The 24,964-nt window shown below is 43.1% G+C and overlaps 2 protein-coding genes and 1 long non-coding RNA gene across 23 annotated transcripts in view; 2 read left to right on the top strand and 1 right to left on the bottom strand.

Annotated features, from left to right (window-relative positions):
- Positions 1–9,463, top strand: part of IRAG1 (inositol 1,4,5-triphosphate receptor associated 1) — a 157,559-nt gene extending 148,096 nt beyond the window's left edge. For all 21 annotated transcript variants that reach the window (XM_063782804.1, XM_063782793.1, XM_063782794.1 and 18 more), the window contains 3 exons: positions 558–677; positions 1,955–2,089; positions 5,971–9,463. In XM_063782804.1, coding sequence (XP_063638874.1) covers positions 558–677; positions 1,955–2,089; positions 5,971–6,214 — 499 coding nt within the window. In that variant the 3' untranslated portion in view covers positions 6,215–9,463. The remainder of the gene's footprint in view (positions 1–557; positions 678–1,954; positions 2,090–5,970) is intronic.
- Positions 1–24,964, bottom strand: part of LOC134807238 (uncharacterized) — a 59,706-nt gene that overhangs the window by 17,407 nt on the left and 17,335 nt on the right. The window lies entirely within an intron of this gene.
- LYVE1 (lymphatic vessel endothelial hyaluronan receptor 1) lies at positions 13,836–24,714 on the top strand. The gene is made up of 6 exons (XM_508283.7): positions 13,836–14,123; positions 18,197–18,368; positions 18,492–18,631; positions 21,783–22,088; positions 22,689–22,767; positions 23,286–24,714. The coding sequence occupies exons 1-6, from the start codon at positions 14,039–14,041 to the stop codon at positions 23,470–23,472; spliced, it is 969 nt and encodes a 322-aa protein (XP_508283.5). The 5' UTR covers positions 13,836–14,038; the 3' UTR covers positions 23,473–24,714.

Below are 24,964 nucleotides of genomic sequence, written 5' to 3'. Positions count from 1 at the left end.
CATAATTTCTTTCATAAAAGTTATTATTTGTAATTAATCACATATTTTTTCTTTCCTTTTTTGGGGCTTTTCCTTCTGCTAAGTTCCATGCTGGTAAAAACCATTTCTTTATTTTCTAATGTGCCCCCAGCACATTACAATGTGCCTGTGGCTTAGTCATGCTCAGTGGATATTTGAAAAGATGAGTGGGGGTCTTCAGGTGAAAGATAGACAACAGGAATGGAATGACCTTAAACGTGCTGGTCTGCCCCCATTTTCCTCATCTCAGTGCTGTAGATCACCCATTACAGCATCTCCTGGAATAAGAATAAACGCCAGTTTGGGAGCATGAGGAGAAGGGGAGCTGGTGAGGTATTTAATGGGCTGGGGAAAATTCATGGACTAGGACCTTTATAAAATCTTGTCTCAGGGTAGAAGGATTGGGAAAAAATCTGAAAGTTACTGAAAAAGCCTGAGTTTCCTCACTCCTAATCAGGAATCGGGCCAAAAACATGGTTTTGTTTTTAGGCCTCCACCTTTTTCTGAAATGATGCCCTGTACTTCCCTCTTCTCACTAGTGGAAAGACAAATGGGGACCCAGATTGTGAAGCCTCTGCTCCTGCGCTGACCCTGAGCTGCCTGGAGGAGCTTAGTCAGGAGACCAAGGCCAGGATGGAGGAAGAAGCCTACAGCAAGGGGTGAGTCAGACCTCAGCCACCCCAAGGGCACCTGGCAGTTCTCAGAAGATGCCTTCCCATGGGTCTTTCTTGTTTCTTAGAGGCTTTAGGGAAGTAACCAGTGGCCGCAGGACCTCCTTGCCACAGGAAGGAACTACATAGGAAAGAGCAAGACTGTTCCACAGGAAGGACAGGAGGAAGCAGGGTCAGAGGGTGTGGTTAGACAATAACGAGACTGCCCTCTTTTTAGGCAGAGAGCCACCAGAATGCCACCGCTCAGAATAGTCTGGAAATCAGGGGTCCTGGATGGGTTCCTCTTGGTGGTGCCTGAGGCTTCCTGACACGTGCTCAAAGCAGTCATGTTGCTGCCAGCAGTGCCCAGGAGCAGCTGCAGCTCTGCTTCCTAGAACTGCTTTGGTCACTCCTTCCTCCTATAAATGGAGTCTCTTCAACTTCGAACTGCCTCCTCCTCCATTTGAGCTTCAATAGCACCCATGGCCAGTTGTCAGCACTGGAGAGACCAAGTCCTGAGCAGGGCCCAAGCCTCAAGGTAGAGAATCACCTCCAACTATGTATGGTGCCCTATGCGTCTCCTGTCTCCATAGCTCATGAGGAAGACATAGCTTCCCACTGACACAGAACCCATGGGCTTCAGTGGTGGGTTTGCCCAGCCAAACTGCTAGTGTTAGACACTCAGCGTAGGACAAGTGAACAGAGTATGTTTGGGGTAATATTGATCCTGGGGGAGAAAAACCACAAGGGTTTCTCTTTGAAAGCCTGCCTTTTTCACCCACCACTGTGCTCTATCCTTGGAATGCATGGGCATGAACTCCTTCATTGGTTTCATAAACATTTACTGAGTTCCTCTCTAGATCAAGCCATGTGCCTGGCACTTGCAAAAATCATTCCAACGCCCTGTGAAATGAGTGTCACCCTCTCTCTTTTACAGATGAGAGGCTGAAGCTCCACAGTCACATGGAGAACAAATACAATCTTAGCCCTACGGAATGTTTTGTGGGTTAAGAACCCAGTCAGGAGACCCTGCGCCACATTTTTTCCCTGTCAGTTTTGTCACACTTGCACATAAACAGGAAGGATGACTGAGGAGTGAGGGGAAATGGTACTGGCATGACCTGCCTTAGGATTCAGTGGAGCTTCCCAGCTTTTTCCTGTTTTGTGGAACCACAGGAAGCACATAATTATTGGAGGTGCTGCTCAAGTCCCCTCCCCTAGGAACTCAGGAAAGGATGCACTGCATCTGGCCTTTCCAGACTCAACTGTTCCTTTTTGCCCCCCAGATTCCAAGAAGGTCTAAAGAAGACCAAAGAACTTCAAGACCTGAAGGAGGAGGAGGAAGAACAGAAGAGTGAGAGTCCTGAGGAACCTGAAGAGGTAGAAGAAACTGAGGAAGAGGAAAAGGGCCCAAGAAGCAGGTGGGAAGCCTGTGTTTGGAGTCCTTGCCGTTGCTGAAACGGGGGTTATAATTCATCTAATTTAAATGCACAAAATCCCTGGAAATGCCAGTCCAGGGCAGCAGTGAATCTGGGGCCCCAGTGAGTAGCCAAAGAAACCAAGAGGGCACACATGTTGGGAAGGAGGTAGAGGAAATCCCAAAGAGCCAAGATAGCTAGCAATGAGAAGTTTGCAAGAGTTTGAGAGGTCAGGGGCAGTCATGGGAAGGGAGGATGGCAATCAAGAGCTCCAGGAGCTAAGGAAGGGCGAAGGGCCCTGAATGGAGTCCCTCCCAGCCCAGCCATGGTTAGCTCATTTCCCAGATGAAATTATGGGTAGCCATCCCCATGAAGAGGCCCAAGACAAAGAGAGTTGACTCGAAGCCCTGGAGTGAGTTTCTTACAAGAACAGGGACAGGGAGGACACACGGAATAGAGGGCAAACTCAGCTCAGTGGCAAAGGTGAGTCTCCAGCAGGTGCCTACCATGCTGACCAATCAAGCTTGGTCTTCACTTTAGGTTGGAAATACTTGGGGTTTTCTTTTAAAATACTTCCTATTTCAAAGGTACTTTCCCCTAAGTTGGGGGAGGAGAATATAACATGTAGATAAAGAGAATATAGACCTGTATCTTGTCCCACTTGTGGTTCCTGCCTGGCCTTTAGGATGCAGAATCGTAGAAATGACCTAATTTAGTTCCAGGGCATTCCATGCAATGAAGTATTATAGGAATGAGGTCTCAGCCCCACCTGGCCTGAATTATCCCCCAGAAGTTCATGCTTAGGGATAGGATAAACTAGCACCCATAGATGAGGTGTACTCTACCCCACAGATATAATAACCATGCCAACATTCTGGATTTTCAGGACAGCCCAATTTCATATATTCAGCTATGTTGTCTCTATTAGTATAGTTAAGCCACAAGTCTTGAATTTTGATTTTTTAAAATGTAGTAATAGCCACCTTGGAAAACCTTCACCAAAATCTGTTTTTAGACCCCTGGGATATCTTGGGGTCCAGGGCAGCTCCAGACAAAATATCTAATCAGCTGCTGAAATATTATCTAATCCGGGTATGTATCTGTGCCTCATTGCTGGAAAACTCTGGAAACCACATGCATGCAACAAATAGGTAATGAAGTGAAGATTAGAAGCAAAATGGATAGGCACACAGGAGCTATCAATAGAGCCCAGTTGGTGGAGAATTCAACTAAAGTCAGAGGTCTCAGCCCATGCCGGTCGACCCCATTGTTCAGGGGAAGAGCCGTTAGGAGAACTGGAGAAATGCTTCTCCACTGAACACAAATCACACACTGCCTCCCCAGTGAAAGAACCTCCAAGTTTAACAATTAAAGTGCAATCCCTACTCCAAGCAACCAGATCCTGTTCTCCTTAGGCCTCATCTCCCTCCTGAGGGTTCTCTGCTGATATTTCTCAGTCCACCACATTGCCTTCCTCCCCTTTAATGCAGTCAAGCAAAGCCCTAGACAAAAAGCCTTTCCTCTGGCACCCGTGAATACAGCAGAGACAGACTGGAACTTCTAACACTTCCAAACACTGAGAAAGAACAAAAGAGAAATAAACAGAGAGAGAGAGAGTACATGGAATATAAACAGTCTGGTTTGCAAAGCAAGGGGCTCAATGTCTTATCTAGCTAATTCAATCTCAGGCAATTGTCAGCTCCCTCCCATTTCATGAAACCCCAGGGGAAGTAAGGCTTAGCTTGGTTCCTTTCTGTCCAGCTCCTGGTCATCAGTGAGTGGCAATGGTGCCTGTAACATTTATCATGCACCTGCTCTCAAACATGATTTCTTCCCTGAAATGTTGGTACCTCACTAACAAGCAAGGTTTGAGGTTATTAAGAGTTCCATGTCCTACTTAGTGCATTTTTAAAACACTGGGTTCAGCCCAGCTGCTGATCGCTTAAGAGATTCAACATCACACATTAAAGTATTTTTGTCTGAGTCACGTATCTGTTATATATAACAATTATGTTACAAATATTGCTCTCTTGAGGATCAGTTTAACTAAACTTTGGGTGAACCCCAATATTTTAACCATATTAAAAGAGAAAGCACAGTCTTCTGACATTGAACAAGTGAGACTCATAAGGGAAAAGATAAAACTTTTGTCTTTTCTCCTAACGGCTGTTCAAACCAGTTCTGTGGGGTTAAGAGGACATTTAGGTTCCTTTACTTTTCCAATAACTCTCAGGAAACAGAAGTTTACTTATCATAACCAAAAACTGACTTCTAAAGAAATTCTATTTCTAATCTATTTCTAAACTCTTTTATAGGCCAGGCATGGGTGACCAGCTAAGGTCACACAGCCAGATCTTGGTCTCTTCCTCCAGAGCCACACTTAAGAGTGGGGTTAGAGTAGGGAGAAGCCACTCTGGCACCTTGTTTTGGAGGATGGAAATACAGCCCCAAAGGCTCCATTTTAGCATCCAACTCTGTCTAAATAGAATCTAGAGAATCTACAAAGGGCTGAGAGAAAATAACCTTCTACTTCTAAACCCTGCCTTCCCAACAGTTGTGAAAATAGTCAATGATTTTCAAATCAGCGAATGTGTTCACTTTCGTGCTTTCCTTAATTGTGACTGAAATGATCTGATGGGGTTCCCGCATGGAACAGAAACCTGTCAATGTTCTCTGTGGCCCTAGCATCCAAGGCAGGCATTCTGAGCATCTGGTCCCTTTCTAAGGAGGGCATTTATTAAGTCTGTCAATCCTTTGTTAGTCATGCATTTTCTGCTACCTCAAAATTTGAGCTCTCCGCTTCTCAGCCAATGGCTTGGTCATTATTGTGTGTGTATGAGCCTCAGGATCTTCAGAAAGCACTTCTATCACTTTCCCCACCTCCTTGGTTCAGGAATCCTCAGTATTCTCATTTTTCATATTATTTTTTAAATTGGATTAGAGGTTAAAAACATCAGGAAATCCTAGCTTAATGAAGGGGCTCAGGGCTTCTTCAGAGAGCTCTAGAATGAACTTGTCAAAGCAGGCCATCTGCCCGGTGTCTTTTTACCACACCACAGAGAGAGAGAGAGGACAAAATGAAAGACAGTTGGGAAGGAATCAAGAGGGAAAAGGGGCAAAAATGGAGAGGAAGAGAGAGATGAAAGGGATAGAGAAAGAAGTGTGGAGAGAGTGGAGGAAGAAAAGGAGGAAGAGGGAGAAATTAGAGAATAAATATTAATGAGGTTGAGATAACATCGTGAACAAACCACCCAGACATTGCTAGAGGCTTCTAATCTTCTGCCTGCTCTTGGATGGTTTGAAGTGAACTCTTGAGGTTGATCTAGTCCCTTGTCATTTATCACTGGATATCAAGCTTCTTAGAGTATACACAGTCCTTCTACTCTGGACACAGTTAGATGTGGAACTGAGAACAATGAATTACGCATCTGAGGCAAGGGACAGGTTAGAGCTTGGAACTGATCATTAATGCAGCTAGGTGCTAAAAAGATGCATGGCCAACCAATCCTGTACCCCCGGGCTTGGGAGAGTGCAGATATCAGTAATCACCCCGTGAATAGATGAGGGCATGTATGGATGGATGATCAAACAATTAAGTAGAATGATCTAGACAAGTAGCTCTCAACTTCAAGGCTGTGGACTGGTGGAATCAAAATCACCTGGGAAAATTTAGCCAATGATTCCTGAACCATAACTTTGGATATTCTCATTCAGTATGCTTGGGGTATTTTGAACAATTGCTGCCAACCCAATCTAGGCACAGCTAAGTTTGAGAACTATTGCTCAAGACAGCATGGAAGCTATCCGCAGAGAGAACTGTGGGTCTGTGTATCATATGTGTGCCCAGTATACTAAAGCCTCTGCATATTTTTTTTCATTGACAGCAAACTTGAAGAATTGGTCCATTTCTTACAAGTCATGTATCCCAAACTGTGTCAGCACTGGCAAGTGATCTGGATGATGGCTGCAGTGATGCTGGTCTTGACTGTTGTGCTGGGGCTCTACAATTCCTATAACTCTTGTGCAGAGCAGGCTGATGGGCCCCTTGGAAGATCCACTTGCTCGGCAGCCCAGAGGGACTCCTGGTGGAGCTCAGGACTGCAGCATGAGCAGCCTACAGAGCAGTAGGAAACCTCACACCTAGCCAGTGCCCTGCTCTGAGACACTCAGACTACCACCCTTTCCCCAAGTATAACGTCAGGCCCAAGTGTGGACACACTGCCGCCCATCCCATCAGGTCATGAGGAAGGGTTCTTTTAACACTCGGCACTTCTGTGGGAGCTATTCATACACAGTGACTTGATATTCTTGGAGGATCAACAAAACTGCCCTGGGAAAGCATCCAGTGGATGAAGAAGTCACCTTCACCAAGGAACTCTATTGGAAGGGAAAGTCTCCTGCCCCTAGCTCAGGTGGCTGGGGAGAACTAAAACACCTTCACTGGTGGTTGGGGGTAAGGAGCGGGGCATGGGGGAGGAGGAGGTAGGGGGCAGTAAAAAACTTACTCTCTTTTTTCCTCTCTGTAATTGGTTATCAGGAAGAATTTGCTTAATGACTAACACCCTAAGCATCAGACCTGGAATTTGGAGTTGCAAAGTGACTATCTTCCCATTTCCCATCTCATTTTCAATAACTTCAGCCTCCCATTCTTTCCTTTGGAATGAGAGTTTCTTTTTACAGAAGTAGGAAAGGCTTCTCAGAAAAAAAAAAAGTATAGGCTGAATTTAGCTCAGTGCTTGAAATGGGAAGATATGAATTATTATATACGCATCTGTCCACACATACACACATACTGTTGTGTACACACACACAACATGCCTGTGCACAGAGCCAACAACCCTTCAAAAGTGTGCTCTGGGTGTGTACCTCTGGATAGATAAGATGCATGCCAAGCCAACCCACAGATTTTCACTAGTGTGGGGCAGTCACCAGGCACCTGTTCAATAAGCTGTCCACATGGATTGAAGATGTTTTAAAAACACAGAAAACTCATGGCTTCAATGGCAGACTTACTAGTCTCCATTTCAAATGCCAACTCTGAGCTGCTGTACAGCACAATCTATTCCCTATTCTCTCTTTGAAAACAGTTAACCCACCTCACAGGTGAATGAGGAGAGAAGATGTGCTTTCTGCTTCAGTCTCTTACTCTGTGTGTGACCACATGCAAGAGTAAACTTGCACCTCAGTGCTTCAGTTCAAATGGGGTTTCCAACCCCAGTATAATTAGGGGTGTTTCAGAGCATCCCCAGTTATTTAGCACAACACTGAAGGAGCACATCCCCTCTCCATTTTGACTTCTCTCCCCACTTTTACAGCCACTGCCTTCATCAGTTTTGTAGAGGTTTGATTTCCATGTGGGTTTTGTTGTCATTGTTTTGCATTTTTGTTTTGTTATTGATATTGTTTGCTTTCATTGCTGAAACTCATATACGACTTACTATGAGCCAAGCACTGTTCTCAGTATTATATAGGTATGAATTCATTTAAGTCCTGAAGAAAAAGAAAACAAAATACGAAGTGGATACTACCCTTCCCATTTTCAAATAAGGAAACTGAAGCACAAAAAGAACAAGTAACTTGACAAGGACACCCCGGTAGTAAATCATGGGCCTGGAGCTCAACCCCAGGGTCGGCTGGCTCCAGAGCTGTGCTCTCCTTGACTCTTCTGATGGTCTCCTAGCTGGAAGCCTCACATTTCAGTCTCATTCCCCCAAGTGGCCCATCAGCTACTCCATCTCTGGCTCCCCAACTAAACAGTTTCTCTCATAGTGCTGGACCTCCACTCACTAGTTTTTTTTCCAGCTGTTCTTCTCTTTTCTTCAGGTCACTCTTCTCGACCAAGTGCAAAAATTATCCCCTCCATACCAGCTTTGATGACCTTCCTTCCATACTCCTCACCAGACACAACATAATAGGTCACACACTCCTCTGTGCTTTCTGGCACGTTTTAAACATTATTATTATTCACCTTTACCTATAGTATACCATGGCCTATTTATGTATCCATCTCCCCTAGCATTTTTCCTCAAAGACAAGAACCATGTCTTACCCATCTCTTGGGTAAGTGCCTAGCATGGTGGCTGACGCTTGGGAGGGTGTCATTAAATGTTGCTCAAAAGAACAAGCAAACATTTAAGGTGGTGGAGAGCAGCCTGGGGACAGCTGACATGCTGCATGCTTCTCAGTACCAGCACCATCACCACCATCACAATGCAAAAAGCAACATCTTTCTTAACCTCAGCTTATTCTGTTTCTCAGTCTACTCTGTGAGAGAGCAGGAATGAGACCAGACTAGCAACACCATTGCCAAGCTCAAGGACTGGGCTCAATGCAGTCACTTCTTCAGAGAGACCCCCCCCACCCCAAGCATGCCCCACTTTAAAATAGCATGTTTATTGAAGGGGGCATCCTTTACAGTAGCTAGAAAATGACTGAGGCCCAAGCCAGAGTTGATCAAGGATGTGCCATTAAGGTAAAGAGTTACAGAGCAGGGCAGAGGGACTCTGGGGGCAGAAGTGGATGATTTGCCCGGCCTCTTCCAGGGGGTCTGGATACAACTGAAGGAGCTTTAGCTACATGAGGCCCTCAGAGCCAAAGACAGGATGCAAATAGAGTTCTAGAGAGTGGCCATGGAAGCAGAACTCCAGGTGGGGAATGTTCAATCTCTGCCTCCCTTAAAGCAGGGCCAGGCTCAGCTGGCCCCATTGTTCACTTGGTCACAAGTTTCCTAGCTTTGTTTCTGGATGAGTCAAAGGCCAGGAAGGCAGTTATGGAGAGCTCCTGCACCTCCAGCTGCCCCACAGAAAAGCCGGCAAGAGTACTTCCAGGCACAGGCCCTCTCCCACCCTATTCCATTTGTAAGCAAGGGAGGTCGAGGAAAAGGACATCTCCAAAAGGGAGCATAAGAATAGCCATATATACAGGGGCTGAAAAAGTGCTCATGAGTCCATCTTTTCTGGAAAGCAAAGACCAGCCTGAAGCAGTGGGAGCTGCTGCCCAAGCGGTAGTGAACTGGAGAGAAACAGGCCCTGGATTTTCAGTGAGGATGTGGATCTGAAGAGTCCCCCAAATGCCTCTGAAGTCTGACATCTCTGCTTAGCCCTAGGAGTCTGGTTCCCTGCCTTCAGTTGCAGAGTGATGTGTTTGTGTCATTGTTGATGTCACCTCCTAAAAAGACCTTCACTTTCTGGCTGCCACAAAGCCATATGTGTTGCTCCCCATATACAGCCTGACAGAGTAAATGGAGAGGAAGTGCTGGATTTGTGTATCACTGGCTATCAGTTCCTCATGTTGTTAAGCCTCACACAGGTGTGCTAGCATTGAACTGTAGAGTGTCACATACCTGAGTTTGAAAATAAAAGCACATTTCCAAACCTCTGGCAGCAGCCAAACGCCTCCTCATTTTATGGAGTTGAATTACAGTCTTACCCCAACCCAGAATGAGATGCCTTTGGATATATTAGTGCATTCCAGAACCAAGTGAGAGGTCCCCAACCCTTGGTCGTTATACTATGGGCTACCTCACAGGGGCTGGATCAGTTCCTCCTCTTCCCTTCCCCATTCCTGATCCTGGTTTCCTGTATCTTCCTGGTCTATGATTTTTTTAATTAACACAGTTTGCTGTGATTGAGTCTGCTGAGTTTTTAACCAACCTGATTTCCACAGCTGAACTATTTTTGTCTTTCTTACAGCTAGCTGCAGGGGAATGTGGACTTTCCAAATCTAGTTCCCTAAAAATAAACTCTCCTGCCCCATACTTCACACCTTTTTTTACTCCCTTCTCTGCCTACCAAAGCCAGAGGATTCAGATGAGAACACTGAGACCCAAGAAAATGGCAGAACCACTAGACGGAAGCTGGGTCTTTGAATGAGCACTCCCAGTATTGAACTGTGACATGAATAAGAAATAAGATTTTAGTATATTAAGCCACAGAGATTCCAGGATGTTTATAGCAGTTAGCCTACCCTAATGCATACATTTGAACCAGAAATTGTGTACTTTAATAGCAAAATTCCAAAATATGAGGTTCTAGCTTACCAGTTACATGGCAAGAAACAAAACTGCTAGAAAGATGGTAAGATAGTAAAGTCTTACCTGTGATAACTTGGAAAGCATCTCATGGTTAGCCTATTTATAAGTGGTGGAAAGAATCAGCGTTGGGGTATGGAAACTTCTCTTGGCTGCCTTTGGCAAGGTATGGCAGGAGAAATAATTGGCTATGTGGGAGCAAAAATGAAAAAGAATATAGAGTATTCAGAAATGTGAAAGATTGAAGGGTGAGAAAACCTGACCACTTCTAAATCCCAGACAGACTAAAAAGAGCTTTGAGTGGGAGCCAATAAAATTTCTCAGTTGAACAGATCGACTCAGCCTTATGGCAAAGGCTAGATTAAGGATGTGGCCCTTTGTGAGTTCAAATGAACTTAGTGTATTCACCACTAAATTTGAGGGGTATGGTGCTGAGAAACAAGAAATACTTCTTGAGAATTATGACTGGGAAAGGATTTGGGGTATGATTATTGGCACATGGAAGCAGAAATCTAACTAACTTTGTGAGGGAATTTACAAAGAAACACAAGCCAGGACTAAAAACCCCTTTCATTGTTCAGGTGAGGAAACAGCTTTGAGGAGGAAAGAAAATATATCAGAGAGATACCTGCACCCTCATGTTTATTGCAGCAGTATTCACAATCGCCAAGATATGGTATTAAAATGTGTCCAGCAACAGATGAGTGGATAAAGAAAACATGGTGTACATACACAACGGAATAGTATTCAGCCGTAAAAAATGAAATCCTGGCATTCACAGCAACATAGATGGAAATGGAGGTCATTATGTGAAGTAAAATAAGCCATGAACAGAAAGTTAACACCACATGTTCTAATTCATGGAAGCTAACAAAAGATCTCATGGAAGTAAAAAACAGAATAGAGGATACTAGTGGCTGGAAAGGGAAGAGAGGAGGAAAAGACAGATTTGTTAAAGGACATAAAATTAGGAGGAACAAGTTGTAGTGTTTTATGGCACTATAGGATGACTATAGATAACAATAACATATTTTCAAATAGCTGGAAGAGAAGATATTGAACACCCCCAACACAAAGGATAAATGTTTCAGATGATGGATATGCTAATTAGCCTGATCTGATCACTACATCTTGTTTGTATGGAAACATCAAAATGTACATGTGTATAATTATGTATTGATTAAAAATAAAATTTTTTAAAAATTAAGAAAACTTTTGGGATCTTAGCTTATGCCGGCAGGAAGCAGACTGCAAAAGCTGTGCTATTCCCAAGGAGGGCATACTCCCTAATATCCACTTCAAATGTGGACAAGCAAGATTATATGCAAATGAATCTCCCAGAGGGATGCAAAGGGCCGCAGAAAACAGTGGATGTGGAAGTTTCTCTCAGAAAGCAGATCAGAATCAAATCAAGGTTAAGTGACTGTGGAAGGCAGAATTTCTAGAATAGCCCTCCAAAGATGTCCCACCCTAATCCCTGGAGCCTTTGAATAGGAGCTCCAGGGGTATGGAGCTTTGCTGTGTTACATTAGATGGTACAGTTGACCTTAAGATAGGGAGGTTATCCAGGTGGGCCCATGAGCCCTTAAAAGCAGACAGCTCGCCGGGCGCAGTGGCTCACGCCCGTAATCCCAGCATTTGGGAGGCTGAGGCGGGCGGATCATGAGGTCAGGAGATCGAGACCATCCTGGCTAACACGGTGAAACCCTGTCTCTACCAAAAATACAAAAAATTAGCCGGGTGTGGTGGCGGGCGCCTGTAGTCCCAGATACTCGGGAGGCTGAGGCAAGGAATGGCATGAACCCAGGAGGCAGAGCTTGCAGTGAGCTGAGATCACGCCACTGCACTCCAGCCTGGGCAACAGAGTGAGACTCTGTCTCAAAAAAAAAAAAAAAAAAAAAAAAAAAAAAAAAAAAAAAAGTAGAGAGCTCTGCTTGAGCCCAAGAGGTAGATGCTGCAGTGAGTCACGATGGCGCCACTGCGCTCCAGCCAACAGAGCAAGACCGTGTCTCTTAAAAGAGCAGAGAACTTTCTCTGGCTAACTGTAGAAGTGAAAGAGAGACTAGAAGTATGAGAAGGACTCAGTGTGTCATTGCTGCTTTGAAAATGGAAGGGCTCTAGGAGAAGAGAATGGTCCCTGGCTGACACCCTGCAAGGAAACAGGGACCTCATTCCCACAACCTCAAAGAAATGAATTCTGCCAACAACCCAAATGTGCTTCGAAGTGGATTCTTCCCCAGAGCCTCTGGGTAAGAGCCCAGCCCAGCCAGCAACTTAATGTCAGTTTCTTGAGACCCAGGGCAGAGGACCCAACTGAGCCCACTCAGACCTCTGACATATAGAAGCTGTGAAATGATAAATGAGTACTGTTTAAGCCGCTAAGTCTATGGTAATTTGTTGGACAGCAATAGAAAGCTGGCACAGCGACCTTTCTAAGGCCTCTTCATTGGTATTCCAGAAATTCTATGGCTGGTGATCACTGTGACTCTCATTCTCCTCCTTGACACAAAGCCTTGCCTTCCCTGATTCATTCTTCCCCTTCCTGTCTTCCTTCGTTCTTTTTGCAATAAGTGAACAAATGCTAGAAAGCTAGCTCTCTTTCGGGCATGGTGTTAGGCTTTAAGAATAATCATGAAGAGGCCAGGACTCTGCCTGTCTGCCTCCCTGGTGCTGTGATGATAGAGTCATGCACGTTTCTGAGAAACTGGGGCTTGTGCTCACCCAGATCATGAGGTCGGTATTGGAGATGTGTAAGGGCTGTTACCCTGGTCTTTTAGAAGTTCCCTGCATTTGTTTAGAGCAGATTCTCTTTTTGTTATTGATATTTTTCACACAAATATCTAACTTTATGACCAGTACCACTTATATAAAAAAGAATTCGTTATCCATATACTTTTCCTATAAAAGACATTCATTTTGGAAAAAATCTCATAAACCTTTGCCCAAGACATTGCTTACAAGCCAGAACTCCATAATTACCATGAAGCAAAAACCACTGAAAATCCGGCTGGAAAAACATAGAATACACTCTGCTGGTACACAGCACAGATAAACCTCATGTTCATCGAACAACAAAGGTGGAGTCTGACTTGAATTCTGGCCTACCAGAATATTAAAGGAGTTATTAAGAAAGTTATTTCATAAAAGACCCCTGTGGTGATTACTATTGTAAAGTTAAAAATCCTTGGGGAAAGTGTAAAATGTTTAATTTTGTAAATTGCCCTCCTACTTGTGTTATGTAAATGTGAATGTTTATATGTGCCTGGTTTCTTTGAAAAAGGAATCACCTGTAGTGGTGTAGAGATTTCAAATGTGTAAAAGGAGACTCAAAGGAAGGCAGAAGGTTCTAGACTCAGTATTTAAGTGGACATTTACTTTCATGAGCTTCAGCTTCATACCCTGCAGATCACAAGGCCAAACAGCTGGGTGGAAAAATCACTGATTGCGGAGGAAAAGAGGCATAACCTATGCTCAGTCTCCTTTAGGGACAGAGATGTTTCTAGGAGTACATAAATGATGGACTCCACAGGCAGTAACAGTGAATGGTGTGAGAACTGAGCTGCTGGGGGAGGAGGAACAGCAGGGAATATGGGAATTGGGAGAACCTTTAGCAGTTCACACTGTGCTATCTGCCTTCCTCATTTGTGTGTTTTCTGAGTCAGCATTAGCTAAATTTTCCAGAAGGCCATCCACAAAGTACAGCCTGGGCGTTCAAGGGACGTCATTCATTTCCCCCAGTGACCTTGACAAGTCAGAAGCTTGAAAGCAGGGAAATCCGGATGTCTCGGTTATGAAGTGGAGCAGTGAGTGTGAGCCTCAACATAGTTCCAGAACTCTCCATCCGGACTAGTTATTGAGCATCTGCCTCTCATACCACCAGTGGCCATCTGAGGTGTTTCCCTGGCTCTGAAGGGGTAGGCACGATGGCCAGGTGCTTCAGCCTGGTGTTGCTTCTCACTTCCATCTGGACCACGAGGCTCCTGGTCCAAGGCTCTTTGCATGCAGAAGGTAGGTTTCTCACCAGATTTCCAAACTGAAGCAAGGCTTCAGTCCTAAGCCTCCTAAGCTGTTGACTATGGATTTCTGGGAATGAGGGTGACCCTCAGTGTCAACAGCAGGTCTAATTGGTGGTACTGCTCTGCCAAAAATATACCACCATATTGTCAACTTCACCAAAATGATTGACATTTACGTTTGTATCATCTGGACTTTTACTTTTGGTTATGGAATATTTTTAATGAGGACATTTTGAAATAAAACACTGAAGAGAAACCATTTGATTTTTACTCTTTTTTGTATGGGTGGTATTTAAATTTTTTGTAGCAATGGGATCTCGCTTTGTTGCCCAGCCTGGTCTTGAACTCCTGGCTTCAAGTGATCTTCCTGTCTCAGCCTACCAAAGTACTGGGATTGCAGGCATGAGCCACTGCATCCAGAAGTAATAATTTTTTTTTAAGTATTTCATTGAAGACGCAAACCATGATTGTAAAAAATTTAAAGCAATCACTAAGCTTGGGAATAATGGGTAACTTTCACTAAAATTGGCCTGTTTTTATGTTTTTTGGGAGTGTTAGCATAATTATTTTAATTTTGATTTTATCATACCATGAATGAGGTGCAATGTTTTTAAAAAATATTCAGTAAATAGCAAATTAGCTGAAAAAAATCTGTAAAAATATAAGTTTGAAAATTAAGCCATCGGCTGTCTACTAAAGGAATGACTTAAAGTGATTGCTGGGCTTTTGAAATGCCTAAATGGAAACCTCATTTTGCACTGTAGGCAAAAAAATTGTAACCACAAATCACTCCTTGCAGCTCTGGGCAAATGAAAATCTGAGCACTTTAATAGGAAAATGTGTGTTCCTATGCTGGAAGATGACCTGAGATATAAAATATGCTAGAAACAGACATTCAGAGTTGATTTATATGTTGTTGCATTACATTTTATAAGAAAGGTCAGAGTTATATGATTAGTTTTTTAAAATACTGTTACTTTCAAATAAGTTTGGTCCTCTTTGAAATCCTCTGGGGAGACTATTTTTCCCCACAGTGCTGCCATTATTCAAACTACTGGACACTGTTTTTTGAAAATGACTCCATCACACTCTGGACTATCCTCAGCAAGGGAAAAAGATTTTCTAGGGAAATTACATTTTTGGAAACAACCAAAAGTCAGCATAACCATGACTGCAGAATAAAGTAGTTGATGAAGGTAAGTGAATAGGGGTGGGAACTATTTTTGAGGGCCAAGTATATAGTGATCCAGAGCTAGGTGTGTATATACAATTTCATTTAATCCTCTCAAAAAGACAGTTTATAGGTGAAGTGACTTGCCCAATGTCATGCAGGCAGTACATAATAAATATTGGGTTTGAATTCAGCCCTATCTGATTCCTAAGCATATGCTATTATCTGATTCTACATCCTTATATCTAACTCCTAAGCATACACTATTTCTACTGTGTTTGCTGTTTCCTGAGAAATCTTAAGGAAGGAGTTACTGGAGTACTCCCTTAAATTCCAGCTCCCTCTTTTGATCCCTAAATGAAATAGGAAAGCATAAAATGACTAATGTTGTTGACTTCCTACTGGGCCCCGCCTCTGCTAGGTACAAGTTATCTAATTTAATTCTGATAAAAATCATGTGAAGAAGATATATCCATCCCCATTTTCAGATGAGAATGCTGACTTGCCTGATGTCCCAACAGCCAGTTAACAATAGAAAAAATATTCAAAGCTAAGTCTATCCACCTAGAATAAGTCTATCACTCCTCTAAATAATAGTATTTAGAGTACAAATGACATATGATGAGAGGGTAGTAAGACCACTTGATAATGTGGCAAATAAACCTCTGCAATCCATTCCCAAAGAAGTAGCTATAAGAGACCTGAGCAATAGCAAGCTCATGAGCTAAAAGAGCCAAATTTCAGAGTAAACGGTGTGTTCAGGGAGTTCAGCCTAGGGGTGTGTGTGTGTCTGTGTGTGTTCATTTCCTTATAGCACTGTGAAAGGTAAAACAGTGTCATTGTTAAGAACTGGGGGCTGGGTTGGGCACGGTGGTTCATGACTGTAATCTCAGCACTTTAGGAGGCCGAGGTGGGTGCATCACCTGAGGTCAGGAGTTTGAGACCAGCCTGGCCAACATGGTGAAACCCCATCTCTACAAAAAATACAAAAATTAGCTGGGCATGGTGTCTCGCGTCTGTAGTCCCAGCTAGTCAGGAGGCTGAAGCACAAGAGTTGCTTGGACCCGGGAGGCAGAGGTTGCAGTGAGCATGGATCATGCCACTGCACTGCAGCCTGGGTGACAGAACGAGACTCTGTCTCAAAAAAGAGAAAAAAAAGGGCCAGGCACAGTGGCTCACGCCTGTAATCCCAGCACTTTGGGAAGCCAAGGTGGGTGGATCACCTGAGGTAGGCAGTTCAAGACCAACCTGACCAACATGGAGAAACCCTGTCTCTACTAAAAATACAAAATTAGCCAGGTTTGGTGGCACATGCCTGTAATCCCAGCTACTTGGGAGAATGAGGCAGGAGAATCGCTTGAACCCAGGAGGTGGAGGTTACAGTGAGCCGAGATCACGCTATTGCACTCCAGCCTGGGCAACAAGAGCGAAACTCCGTCTCAAAAAAAAAAAAAGAACTGGGGTTCTTGCTTGGCCATACTGGTGCACACCTGTAGTTCCAGCTACTCAGGGAGGCTGAGGCGGGAGGATTGCTTGAGCCCAGGAATTTACGACCAGCCTGGGCAACATAGCAAGATCCATCTCTTGGGAAAGAAGAAGGAAAAAAGAGGAACTGGGGTTTTAGAATCAGGCATAATTGAGTGTGTGCTCCTAATCTGCCACCACAGCAAGGTTCATATGGAGGACTTAGAAATGCTCCTTCCATGTTTTCAAAAAGAAACTTCCATTAGATATCAACCTAGGAAGTGGTCAAAGCATTTGACTGAGCATCCAATACACAGAGCTGCGTACAAGCAATTACTTGAGAGATTTAAATGCCCTTTTATGGATGTTTGTGGATGAAGCCCAGTAGGAATAATGTATTTGAATACAATACAACTTGGCAATTTTATACAGGTCTGTACATCCCAGAACCCAGAGAAAAGGGTTCAAAAGAATTCCCAAATCCATTAGATTTTGAGTAGAAATATTATTCATATCTTACCTATTCAACAGCCTCAGCTTCTGTGGGGTAATCAATCATTAGCAGACCAAAACCAAAATGCTTTAACGATAATGATAATGTTATGTGGATTTATTAAGCACCTACCATGTGGCAGGCACTATGCTAAACATTTGTATTAGAATTTACTCATTTAACTTTCACTACCCTATTCAGTAGACACTGTTACTCCCTTGAATTTATAAACAAGGAGGCTCAAAGAGCTGAAGATTAAAGAGATGAAGTATCTAGGTTAAGGTCACAGAGCTAGCAAGTGACATATGCTAGATCTAAGTCCAAGTCTGACTCTAAAATTCTGCTCTCTTTATTTAGTTTTTCTGCCATTCAAAGTTTACTGCCAGCTCCTCCAGGAACTTCTGAGTAAGCCTGTCCCCCAGTGGCCAAAAGACCTGGAACTGAGAGCACTCACATTCTTTTATAACAAGTGTGACATTTTCAGCCCATCTCACAAATAGTAGTGTCCCCAAACCACATTGGTTTGGGGTATTGCTAACTATTCTATTAACTAGAGCCCTGAATTCTATCTTTCTCAAAGTCTCAGATGCTTCATTTTACAGACTCCAGAAAGGTTTGCAGTAACTGCATCCCTTAGACTGCACCCCAACAACAGGTAGCCAAAGCCCCTATGTGGTGAGCAAGGCATCTTAATGCAGTGGGATGGGATAGACTTTGATTGGGCGACATTTACAGCTTGGACAAGAACAAGCATCCATCTAGCCCAGCAGATGGTCCTTGTGGAAAATGCCTGGTCTGTGTCCTGTTATTCTAAACCCCAGTCCCAGCCAGATAGACCTCCCTGCGCATCAGGACGATATACTCTGCTGGGAAGGAGAGTCTAAGGGCTGGAAACAAGGACAGCAGCAAACTGAGGACCTATGTGATTCCTTTGCAGAGCTTTCCATCCAGGTGTCATGCAGAATTATGGGGATCACCCTTGTGAGCAAAAAGGCGAACCAGCAGCTGAATTTCACAGAAGCTAAGGAGGCCTGTAGGCTGCTGGGACTAAGTTTGGCCGGCAAGGACCAAGTTGAAACAGCCTTGAAAGCCAGCTTTGAGACTTGCAGGTGAGAAAAAGCTGGTTTCACTGTCACTGCTGGAGTTCTTTTTTAGCTCTGTGTTCTTGTTCAGCAATAGAGATGAAGCCTTCTAATCATTTTTCTGTTCAACTAGTGTGTATTCTTTTACAGCTATGGCTGGGTTGGAGATGGATTCGTGGTCATCTCTAGGATTAGCCCAAACCCCAAGTGTGGGAAAAATGGGGTGGGTGTCCTGATTTGGAAAGTTCCAGTGAACCGACAGTTTGCAGCGTATTGTTACAACTCATCTGGTGAGTCTGATCTGCAACCTTTCCACGTGGCATTCTCTGGGTATCTCTCACTCTGAGACCTGTCTGGGAAGAGTAACCCTGAGCAGCAGCAGAAGCAATCACAGCCACGGCCATCTAATTCTCCCAACACTGTCTCTCTGGCCAGGCTAGGGTTGGCAATATGCCCCTCAAAGGAAAAAGTTAGGAGAGATATAACTGAATGGCAACACAGGAGAAGACATTCAGGAGGCTCAATTACCACTGCCACCATCCCTGCATCCTATAAGATAAGCAGGCAGAAGGGAAGGAAACAAAGGTACAGATGTATGTAATGCATCCATTATGGACAAAGTGATGCACAGTTGTCCCTCAGTGTCAGTGGGGGATTGGTTCTGGCACCCCATCATATACAAAAATCTACAGATGCCCAAGTCCCTGATATAAAATGGGGTCATATTTGCATATAACCTACACACATCCTCCTGTACACTTTAAATCATCTCTAAACTACTTATAATACCTAATACAATGTAGATGCTATGTAAACAGTCATTGTACTGTATTATTTGCTTTTTTATTGTTGTATTGTTATTTTTCTTTTTTTTCCAAACATTTTCAATCCAAGGTTGGTTGCTTCCACCTATATGGAATCTACAGATCCCTATGAGATATGCTTTATCATCCCCACTTTGCAAATAAAGAAACCGAGTTCAGGCCGGGCACAGTGGCTCACGCCTGTAATCCCAGCACTTTGGGAGGCCGAGGCGGGCAGATCACAAGGTCAGGAGATTGAGACCATCCTAACACGGTGAAACCCCGTCTCTACTAAAAATACAAAAAATTAGCCAGGCGTGGTGGCAGGCACCTGTAGTCCCAGCTACTCAGGAGGCTGAGGCAGGAGAATGGCATGAACCCAGGAGGCGGAGCTTGCAGTGAGCCAAGATCATGCCATTGCACTCCAGCCTGGGCGACAGAGTGAGACTCCGTCTCAAAAAAAAAAAAAAAAAAAAAAAAAAAAAGAAACCGAGTTCAAAGGATGTAAACACATTTGTCTAACGTCTCATTACTGTAAAGGTTCAGACTCAGGTCTAACTCTGAAACCGCACTCTTTCCACTGTTCCACATTCCTTTATAATTTTAAGAACCAGACCCAGTCTCCACTTTATGAAGGAAAAGATTGACACCTGGAGGGCAGCACTGATTTGTTTGTGGTCATGAAGTCACCCACTAACCTTGCTTGAAGACCTTGGCTGCCTTAGCCCAAGTGCTTCACCTAAGTACTTCTCCTAAAGTTTTTCTTTTACTAAATACTCACTTGCTCTCAGTTTGTCATAAGGACCCCTGTCTGATTATTACTCTTCACACATACTCATCTATCTGACCTTCTGAAGGTTAGGTGGCTGAGAGGTCACACACAGGATAGATTTCAAAATCATTCTTGAAGATCCGAGAGATAAATGTGCACCAGCCAATATTAGCAAAAACTGTCCCAGAAAGGCAATATAGGATCCAAGTAGTTCCCTGATCCAGAGGGCTTTGGCACAGAAAAGTCCCATGGAGAAACTTTGACCAGTTCCCTCACTTCATGGATGAAACAACTACAGTTCAGAACACGGGCTTAGCTTGTTCAAGGTCCTACGGTCAGTTAGTGGCAGAATCAAGACTGGAACATAGGGCTTCTCCTAACAGTGTATTTCCCATCTTCCTTCCCTTCTCTGCCTCTTTGGTCTATCATCACTGGCTGGGGAATTGGTGAGCTACATGCCTGCATACCTCATAGCCAGCCCATGCCTGTGAAATGGCTTTGCTTTTTAACTGCCTTCCTGCCAGCTGGCAATGTGATGATACCCAGCCCTCTGACTAAACAGAGAAGAGCCAGAGGAAGAGGACTTGGATTTGTCTATTTCCTCATGGTTTCATTTAACTTGTACTCCCATCCCATGTATTTCTTTTCTTTTTTTCCAGAGATAATTTTATTTTATTATTTTATTTTTATTATACTTTAAGTTCTGGGATACACGTGCAAAATGTGCAGGTTTGTTACATAGGTATACATGTGCCATCGTGGTTTGCTGCACCTATCAACCCGTCACCTACGTTAGGTATTTCTTCTAATGCTATCCCTCCGCTAGCCCACCCCCCAACCCCAGCTGATGCTACCCACTGCCACAAATAATTAGGGGCTTAAAATAGATGCAAATTTATATTATAATATATTGCATGGCTCTGCCATTTACTAGCTCTGTGACTTTGGGCGAGTTATTCAATTTCTCTAAACTTCAGTTTCCTCCTGTGTAAACAAGGGTTTAGTAATATTGTTCAATGAGATACCTATTTAAACACTTACTGCCATAGTCAACTCAGTTTAAGATGCTTTAACAAGTGTTTCCTCTCTAGCACATGCAACAGATTGGAAAGCAAACCCTTATCCCTCTCCTGGTCCCTTTTTGTTCACTTCTTTTTTTAATGAGCCCAGAAATATCAGGTCTTAGCATATCTTTGTCCTGAAGTGACACCACATGTGTATATTTGGTCTTCCAATCTATACTTTCCTTCCTTTCCCTTTTCCTTCCTTCCCTATTCATCAAATAGTTATTGAGCATGTGCTATGTACCACACACAGTGCTCATACCATGCTGACCAAGACAGACGGGGTTTCTGCTGCCAGAGAGCTTGCAGTCCAGTGGGGAACAGTGTAATGAGAACTGTGACAAGGAAGTACAAGAACATATGCCTAGGGACCCAATCAAGTCAACAAGTCTGCCTGAGAAAGACAGGGTCAATCTGAGACCTGAGGGATGAGTCAGAGTAAGCTAAATAAAGACAGGCAAAGAGTCATAAAGGTGAATAAAGCATCGTGGTGCAAGGCTTGGATGTAAGATAAAGTGTATCAAGGAATTTCAAGTAATTTCAGTATGGCAGGGGCAATGAGAGAAAAAGAGCAGATGAGGCTGGCATGTTAGCAGGGGCCAAATCACAGAAGGCCTTGTAGGCCATACAACAAAGATAGCCACTGAAGGCTTCTAAGGAAGAAAGTGATATGGTTAGATTTGCTTTTTAAAGACCATTCCAGCTGCAGTATAAGGGGTTTGGAGGTAGTAAGACTAGAGGCAAGAAGAACAGTTAGGAGGCTGTTGCAATACTTTTATTCCATGTTTCCCTATCCCAACAGATACTTGGACTAACTCGTGCATTCCAGAAATTATCACCACCAAAGATCCCATATTCAACACTCAAACTGCAACACACACAACAGAATTTATTGTCAGTGACAGTACCTACTCGGTGGCGTCCCCTTACTCTACAATACCTGCCCCTACTACTACTCCTCCTGCTCCAGCTTCCACTTCTATTCCACGGAGAAAAAAATTGATTTGTGTCACAGAAGTTTTTATGGAAACTAGCACCATGTCTACAGAAACTGAACCATTTGTTGAAAATAAAGCAGCATTCAAGAATGAAGCTGCTGGGTTTGGAGGTAAATGGTTTCTATGTCTATGTTACGTGTGTATGTATGTTCATGTATAACAGACAATTCATAGAATCCTGCCTGTCTTTAGATGAGGCACTCAGGACCTGTCAAATACTAATAAAAGCTTAACACAAACTCAACTTTCATGAAGTCATAGTATCTGAGAGCTGTAAAGAACCTTAGTGATTAAGCTAAAAAGTGTAAGTATAAAAGAATTTCACTGTTGAAAACTCAAGACTTTTAAAAATAAATCACTATCTGTTCCTATGCATAAGTTCTTTTTAAAATATATACCCTAAAGGCCTATGACTTTATTCTAGTCATCTCTTTCTCAGGCAGGCTTGTTGACTAGAGTAGGTCTCAAGGCCATGGAGGAGAAATGAACTCTGTCATATTGCAACTGATAGAATTGAGAGTGTGAGAAGCAAGGCCAATGATTCTACAAGCATGAAGCAAAGAAGCTGGTGTGGGCCCAATATCATAAAGGGCTACAGAGAAGGTTTTTCTTCTGTACTATCTACTGTCTCAATCACCTGGATCATGCAATGAGCATTACACACAATGTTTAAGTGAAGGACCAACAGGCCTTGTCTCTGTTCCTTGCAGGTGTCCCCACGGCTCTGCTAGTGCTTGCTCTCCTCTTCTTTGGTGCTGCAGCTGGTCTTGGATTTTGCTATGTCAAAAGGTAGGGTTGTTGGTGCACTGCTAGTCTTGTAATCTTTGTCATGTTTCTATCCTGTGCTTTTTCAGGGTCACTGTTGGCATTTTGCTGATCAAAATGGAGATAGCAGTCCTCTTATATAAATTTCTCCCTCATCTCATCTCTTTCCCTTCAGCCCAATCTTTTCTATTTCAGCACATGCATGTCGTCCAGCCATCAGTCAATGACTGTCCTTTGAAAATCAAGAAATTAAAAAAAATTGACACCTGGGGAAAATTTATATGCTTTATTTGATTTTTGGTTCTTTGTTTTTGTTGGAAGAGTTATGTGGTCAGCCTAAAGTCTGGCCTGCAAACATATTGTCCAATTTAAATGAATCCATTAAGGTGGTGATGTCTTAATGTATTAGAGCATCCATGTGCTGGCATCACTCTGAAATAAAGGTATCCAGTGTACTGTGCCAATATGTACCATGGCCAAAAAGTGTTATCTATCGTTATGTGTGAGAGTCTCTCAATTTAATTTCATGTTTATGCCTAAAGGTATGTGAAGGCCTTCCCTTTTACAAACAAGAATCAGCAGAAGGAAATGATCGAAACCATAGTAGTAAAGGAGGAGAAGGCCAATGATAGCAACCCTAATGAGGAATTGAAGAAAACTGATAAAAACCCAGAAGAGCCCAAGAGTCCAAGCAAAACTACCGTGCGATGCCTGGAAGCTGAAGTTTAGATGAGACAGAAATGAGGAGACACACCTGCGGCTGGTTTCTTTCATGCTCCTTACCCTGCCCCAGCTGGGGAAATCAAAAGGGCCAAAGAACCAAAGAAGAAAGTCCACCCTTGGTTCCTAACTGGAATCAGCTCAGGACTGCCATTGGACTATGGAGTGCACCAAAGAGAATGCCCTTCTCCTTATTGTAACCCTGTCTGGATCCTATCCTCCTACCTCCAAAGCTTCCCACGGCCTTTCTAGCCTGGCTATGTCCTAATAATATCCCACTGGGAGAAAGGAGTTTTGCAAAGTGCAAGGACCTAAAACATCTCATCAGTATCCAGTGGTAAAAAGGCCTCCTGGCTGTCTGAGGCTAGGTGGGTTGAAAGCCAAGGAGTCACTGAGACCAAGGCTTTCTCTACTGATTCCACAGCTCAGACCCTTTCTTCAGCTCTGAAAGAGAAACACGTATCCCACCTGACATGTCCTTCTGAGTCCGGTAAGAGCAAAAGAATGACAGAAAAGTTTAGCCCCTGAAGGCCATGGAGATTCTCATAACTTGAGACCTAATCTCTGTAAAGCTAAAATAAAGAAATAGAACAAGGCTGAGGATACAACAGTACACTGTCAGCAGGGACTGTAAACACAGACAGGGTCAAAGTGTTTTCTCTGAACACATTGAGTTGGAATCACTGTTTAGAACACATACACTTACTTTTCCTGGTCTCTACCACTGCTGATATTTTCTCTAGGAAATATACTTTTACAAGTAACAAAAATAAAAACTCTTATAAATTTCTATTTTTATCTGAGTTACAGAAATGATTACTGAGGAAAATTACTCAGTAATTTGTTTAAAAAGTAATAAAATTCAACAAACATTTGCTGAATAGCTACTATATGTCAAGTGCTGTGCAAGGTATTACACTCTGTAATTGAATATTATTCATCAAAAAATTGCAAATAGTAGAACGCTATCTGGGAAGCTATTTTTTTGTTTTGATATTTCTAGCTTATCTACTTCCAAACTAATTTTTATTTTTGCTGAGACTAATCTTATTCATTTTCTCTAATATGGCAACCATTATAACCTTAATTTATTATTAACATACCTAAGAAGTACATTGTTACCTCTATATACCAAAGCACATTTTAAAAGTGCCATTAACAAATGTATCACTAGCCCTCCTTTTTCCAACAAGAAGGGACTGAGAGATGCAGAAATATTTGTGACAAAAAATTAAAGCATTTAGAAAACTTCTTTGCTTTCTTATTTACATAGATGCATTATACCTTTCATGTAAAATTAAAGTGAGGACCAGATCATATCATATTGTTTGCAAAAATAAAAGGGACAATGTTGGTTGTTAAAATACAAGCATATGTCAACCAAACAGCATATATCATATGGGGCTATTCATGCTCCAAACATTTTATTTTGAGTTGGCCAAGTACATACACATTAAACAGTCCTTTACTAGAGATGCTGGCCCTACATTTCCATCCATTT

This window comes from Pan troglodytes, chromosome 9 (assembly GCF_028858775.2).
Source record: "Pan troglodytes isolate AG18354 chromosome 9, NHGRI_mPanTro3-v2.0_pri, whole genome shotgun sequence".
Lineage (NCBI taxonomy): Eukaryota > Metazoa > Chordata > Mammalia > Primates > Hominidae > Pan > Pan troglodytes.
Note: the sequence above shows the minus strand (reverse complement) of the source record. Positions and strands in the feature narration are given on the sequence as shown.

Excerpts from the sequence above, each read along its gene's own strand:
- LYVE1 (XM_508283.7), top strand. The coding sequence starts at position 14,039 with ATGGCCAGGTGCTTCAGCCTGGTGTTGCTTCTCACTTCCATCTGGACC. Across the intron at positions 14,124-18,196 it reads AGGCTCTTTGCATGCAGAAG|AGCTTTCCATCCAGGTGTCA; the intron begins GTAGGTTTCTCA and ends ATTCCTTTGCAG. Across the intron at positions 18,369-18,491 it reads GCCAGCTTTGAGACTTGCAG|CTATGGCTGGGTTGGAGATG; the intron begins GTGAGAAAAAGC and ends ATTCTTTTACAG.